This window comes from Primulina eburnea, chromosome 2 (assembly GCF_022965805.1).
Source record: "Primulina eburnea isolate SZY01 chromosome 2, ASM2296580v1, whole genome shotgun sequence".
Taxonomy (NCBI): domain Eukaryota; kingdom Viridiplantae; phylum Streptophyta; class Magnoliopsida; order Lamiales; family Gesneriaceae; genus Primulina; species Primulina eburnea.
In genome coordinates, this window is record NC_133102.1 from 6,869,962 (window position 1) to 6,875,958 (window position 5,997).

At 41.2% G+C, this 5,997-nt stretch overlaps 1 protein-coding gene across 1 annotated transcript; it reads left to right on the top strand.

Annotated features, from left to right (window-relative positions):
* The first annotated feature begins 4,056 nt into the window (after positions 1–4,056).
* On the top strand, positions 4,057–5,322 carry LOC140824541 (uncharacterized). Its single transcript, XM_073186121.1, has 3 exons — positions 4,057–4,461; positions 4,583–4,734; positions 5,048–5,322. Exons 1-3 carry the CDS (start codon positions 4,158–4,160, stop codon positions 5,159–5,161), a joined length of 570 nt encoding a protein of 189 aa, XP_073042222.1. The 5' UTR covers positions 4,057–4,157; the 3' UTR covers positions 5,162–5,322.
* The last annotated feature ends 675 nt before the right edge of the window (positions 5,323–5,997 follow it).

A 5,997-nucleotide genomic window follows, 5' to 3' on the forward strand; every position in this document is an offset into this window, starting at 1 on the left:
TGAGGTTCCTAGCCCAAGGCCTTGCGTATTCCTGAGCTGGCAATGAAACGTCGCTGCCACTTGTCCGTTCATGGGCAATCCTCGCGCATCCCGAGATGATCCTAGCCATCCACGTCGCCTTAAATCAACGGTTCGATTTCCCCAGGGTCCCTCTATAAATAACATCCCAAACCCCACTCAGTCACTCTTACGCTTTGATTTCTTCACCTCGGCTCCGACCCTCCACAAGACTTCTCATTTTCCAATTCCCTGTTTCGTTCTCCCGATCGCCCGTAGGTACTGCTATTATGGTTTCCCCCAACCCTTCTTCTTTGTCGACCTCCGAGGGGATATTCCGCGAGGTGGATCAGTATGATCCCCTCACGGAAGTTGTCTCGAGGTCCAGTGAGTATCCTGAGATGGTGGGGGTCAGCCCCCGCCTTGCTGTTGGTGATGATGGCGCAGCCCTGAACCAGCTCAGCCTCAGTTATCCAGAGGAGCCAATCAGGACGTTTGTCCCCTGGTTCGAGCTCCACCCCTCTTGGCTGGATGCCTCGGATGAACTTCGCATCCGAGCTATTTCCTGTGCCCTTGCAGATTATAACTTTAAATTCCCCCATTCCGAGGATAGGGCTAATAACCCTCCACCTGGCTACTACACTTTCTACCAAGACCAGCTAGAGGCTGGTCTTCGATTTCCCCTTCCTTCTTTCTTCCAACACCTCAGTCAATTTTACCAAATTCACCTCGGCCAGTTTACCCCCAATGCCTTTCGTACCTTGTGTAATTATGTAGTTCTCTTCAAAGCCTTAGGTTTTGAGGTCGACCCCATTTCCTTCTCCCATTTCTATCTCCCTAAGAGGTCAGAAGAGGGGCCCTTGCGTGAAAGCATTTACCAAGGTTTCTGTTGCTGCAGCTGGGACCTCCAAGGCCGCACTGTTGAATCGTCTAATGAAGTCCCTCAGTGAATCTGTATCTCCTTGTTTCAAATTGAACAGACCCAATGAGGTTTTCAAGTATTTCTTACTTGTAGCATACTGGTTTATGAATAGGGTGCTGAATTCTCGAAAGCTGGTAATGGAATGTGGCGGGAGCAAATCGAACCACCTCTGGGCGGGTCCCACTAGAGTGGTAAGGAAGACCCGGCATTTGACCCCATCTGAGTATCGGTGAAGCAAAGCAGAATTATTGAACCTTCCGAGGTGTTCTTCGGGGTCCGTACTTTCATCATAATCCTTGACGGTTGGTTGGCGGAAATTAACGGGGAGGTCTTCATTTAGTATCTCGAGGGAGAGTGGGCTTTCTCTGTCCAATACGGGAGGTCGGCCCCCCATCCGCCTGCCAAGCCTCCTGACTTCCTCCCAAATGGCTTCCATATGCTCAGGAAGAGGAGGAGGAGGAGGAGGAGGAGGAGGAGGAGGAGGAGGAGGTTGTTGTGGCGGTGGTGATGGAGTACGATTTCGACGGAGGGCCTCATTCACAGACCTATTAATCAACTGGGCCAATTGGTCTAGACTAAGATCAGCCACACCTCTGCCTTGGCCACCTCTGGGACCTCGGTGGCCATCTGCATGGCCCTGGTTGCCACCTCCGGGACCTCGGTTGCCATCTACATGGCCCTGGTTGCCACCTCCGGGACCTCGGTTGCCACCTCCGGGACCTCGGTTGCCATCTGCATGGCCCTGGTTGCCACCTCCGGGACCTCGGTTCCCACGCGCAGGGCCTGTTCTTATACCTGTTCGTCCCCACATGTCTACGTCTTCTCAGTATGTTCCCACAGACGGCGCCAATTGATATCGCTGAAATCGGTGATGCTAGCTGGGAGGTCAGATCCCTGCTTGGAGAGCTCGGACCAACCGTTTGAACTCTGTCTGGGAGGTCGGATCTTCACCTTGGGAGCTCGGATCAACCGTTTGAACTCTGTCTGGGAGGTCGGATCTTCACCTTGAGAGCTCGAATCAGACACCTCGAAATCCAGAAACACAAACAAGAGTGTTAGAAGGGGGCCGGAAGGTTGTTCCGGCGTAGCCCCTCCGACGCTCAAGTCAGAAAACTGAGAGAGAAAGCGGTGTGTGCAAAGAGAATGTGAAAAAGTATGAATTGCTAAAACAATGAACGGAACCTGGTATTTATAGGAGAACAATAGAGTCCTAGTTTTGGTAGGTTTCGATCTTCAGAATCTTCGGAAGATTTGATTAGATCTTTACCCAGATTTGATTTAGATATTGCAAGATTTAGTTTAGATTTCCGATGGGCTTTATTTTTCTGGGCTTTTGATATCCACGGGCTACGCACTCCACATCTGAGGAAGGGCTCTCGCAGGCATGAGCCCATGTGATGTCAAGACCTTATGGGAGCTCAGCTCGGGAGCTCGGCCGAGGGTCTCCGATCGTCCCGATAATACTTTCTTGGAGGTCGGCTCGGGAGGTCGGCCAGGGAGGTCGGCCGACCTCCAATCGCTGTAACTTCTGACATGGGAGGTCGGCCAGAGATGACCTCCCGGATGACCTCAAGTGTCCTGCCTGCTGGGCTCTACTTGAGATGGGCTATCGAGAGCAGGCCGAGCCCATCCTCCCATCGGGGGTATCATTATGATTTGTAAACATGTTGGATGATTGAACAAACTAAGCAATTTATCGTTATAGATTTTTTGTGTGCTTTTTTTTTAAAAAATGAATGACTATTTTTTTGTTCTATACACTTAAAAATAATGCTAAAAATCCCGTAAAGTGGATTTAGAAGTTTAGGTAATGTTACTCAAATGGACACAACTCAAAAGTACCCATTCTCATTTGAATAAAACTACATGAAAAATTGCTTGATCCCGAATGTTTACTCAATATACATCGCAAAGCGACGACCGCAAGTTCTATCGACATATAAAAAATCACATGAAAAATGTACCCAAATTTTTTTTACAAGAAAATTATATTTTACTTAATTTATCCTTTGTCTACAACTACAAAATTTATGATATCGCATAATCACTCTCCCGTATTCTTAAATTTACTAAAACATTTGTCTATATTTATTTATCATTTAAAATTGTCTAAAAAATGTAAGATAAATAATATCGAAATTTTAGTTTTATCAATAATTAAAAGATTAATTGATTAAATCGAAAAATTTACAACCACGAATAATTGTGAGATGTACATCCGTTTGGTACACACTAAGTCTCTCCATTGATTTCAAATGATTTTCTAGGTGTTGACTCGCAACTAATCGTTTCGTTCTTGTCATGAATTAATGATTAAATTGTTAAGAATCATACGTATGTAGACATCAAATTTTGTAGTAAATTAAAAAAAGTTTGGTTTATGGTAATGATTTATATTGGAAGATATGAAACTGAGAAATAAGTCCATTATTTTCTATGAGTAAAACTCTTGTGAGACGATCTCACGAATTTTTATCTGTGAGACATGTTAATTCAACCGATATTCACAATAAAAAGTAATATTCTTAGCATAAAAAATAATATTTTTTCATGAATGACCCAAATAAGATATCTGTCTCACAAAATACGACCCGTAAGACCGTGTAACACAAGTTTTTGTCATTTTCAATTTTTTTAAGGAAAATTAGTTGGAGTGGTTCAAATAATTCACCAAATTAATAAAATCAAACATAAAATAAGTGTCAATTAAAAAGATAATGCTTTGCCACAAATAGAAAACATCGCCTTAAAGTTGATTTCCTATTCCAAACACTATACATAGTACATTCCTTCCTAGCTAGTAAATATTAGATGTATTTAGGATACGAATGATGTTATGAATTTGAAATATTTGGAATTTGATTCATGATATAGAAAATTGATGACTTGATATTAGATATTTATAACACTGCTTCGTATGTTGCTACGATCAAAAGTAAATCTAACAATTTTTTAAGTATAATTTGGAAAATTATGATGAAAAACGATATTTCATAATTTTTTTAATGTCTTTATTTTTTTGTGAAAGAATAGAAGGAAGGTATCTTTGACTGGGGGATATTTTTTGCTAGGGTGCAATGTTATTTGAAGTAGTGTTTAGACACACTTTATCTAGTCTAGGCTATATATATGACTGTGATGTGTTCCACCAAAACAAAGGTGGTGGTGGGTGAGATTGCTACTACATATTCCTTCCCCCCACTCAAAATTAAGAATCAAAAACAAAATCTAGTCGGAAATGGGAAATTGCCAAGCCATTGATAATGCGACTTTAGTGATCCAACATCCCAATGGTAAAGAGAATCGGCTCTTTCAGCCTATTGTCGCTACTGAAATAATGAAGATCAATCCAGGTCACTACGTCGCACTTCTCCTCACCACCACCTTGTACAAATCCACCTCCTCCGCCACAGCCGCCGCCGCCGGAAACAAGGGCAGTACAAAAAATAACAAAATCCCACTTCGTGTAACACGTATTAAGCTCCTTAGGCCTACCGATACTCTTGTTCTTGGCCATGTTTATAGACTAGTAACTACTGAAGGTTTGTTTCTTTCTTTCGTTTTGTTATTTAATTTCTTTTGTCTTTGCAATATTTGTTAAGAGTTTTTAAATCAAACTAAGGAGTTTAATTATGGGTTTTCTATCTTTTATATATTTTGCAGAGGTAATGAAGGGATTGGGAGCCAAGAAACTAGCAAAATGGAAGCAGCGGAAATCTGGAGACGATGCTGAGATGTATGGAAAGAGTGCTGCGAAACCAAATTCAGATTTCGAGGGAGTTCTCAGAAGAAATGCCGTGGAGATGACAGAGCAGGTGGATTTCTACTTTTCCTCCTATATTTATATATAATCTCATTTCATGCTTAAATTATCTCAAGATTTTCAACCAATCTGACCTGGTTTCTTGTTAATTATTCATATTGACAAGTACTGTTGAGATACTCTGTATTTTGAATTTTTTTACTCATATGTCGACACTGCAACTCATGTTTCCAATATTTATTTGTCATATCTCGCATAAATTATTCATATTAGAGCAAGTTTAACTCATAATTCAGTCTCATCGGGCATGGTGAAAAGATAAATATAATATTTTTTGATATATTTTTCCCTGTAAAATGCTACAGGTGAAGGATAGAGGGCGCAAATCAAGAAATAATAAAGCACCAGTAGTTCACGCCCCATCAAAATCCAAAGCATGGCAACCGTCTTTAAGTAGTATCTCTGAAGCTGAAAGCTGAAGATTTATTACCTTTTCTTTTCTGTACTTTCTCTTGTCCTTGGATTGAGATTCTGCCCAAAAATATCTGTAACTTAGATAAGCTAACAAGATCAAAAGAGCCACGATCTGGACATGAAACTTGCCCTCCATGTATCAAAGAATTAATGTTTCCAAGTTCTACTTCACCCTAGGGCTGCAAACGAACCGAACATGTTCGCGAGTTTTTCGAGCCGGCTCGATAAATATTCGATTCGTCTTCGAACTTATCGAATTTGAGCCGAACTCGAACACGTTCGAACTTTTTTTCGAGCCGAACTCGAGCCCAAATTATTTTGTTCGATAGCTCACGAATAGTTCGCGAGCCTTAATATTTTATTAATATAATATAATTATATATATATATATATACATTTCGAATATTTCGAGCATTTCGAGCTTTCAAACCTTAATATCCGAGTAATAATTCGAATAGTTCACGAATATATTCGAATATTTCGAGCCGAACTCGAACTCGAACTTCATTTCGAGCCGAGCTCGAGCCCAAATATTTGAAATTATCGAACTTCGAATCGAGCTCGAACCTATTTCGAGCCGAATTCGAGCCTGACTTTTTTACTATTATTCGGCTCGATTCGGTTCGTTTGCACCCCTACTTCACCCTACCTTAAACATTTTAGAATTGTTTGCACAATTATTGCTTCCAACTGATGAAATCTATATAAGCATGTTCAGAAAGAATGCTTTGCAATGTAAAATATGAATTCTTTTTCCGATGCCAACGTGGGAAAAGATTCTGACAAGTTGGAGTTAATGATTCTATGATGCAATCTTTGATGGCAAGAATAATTAATACAA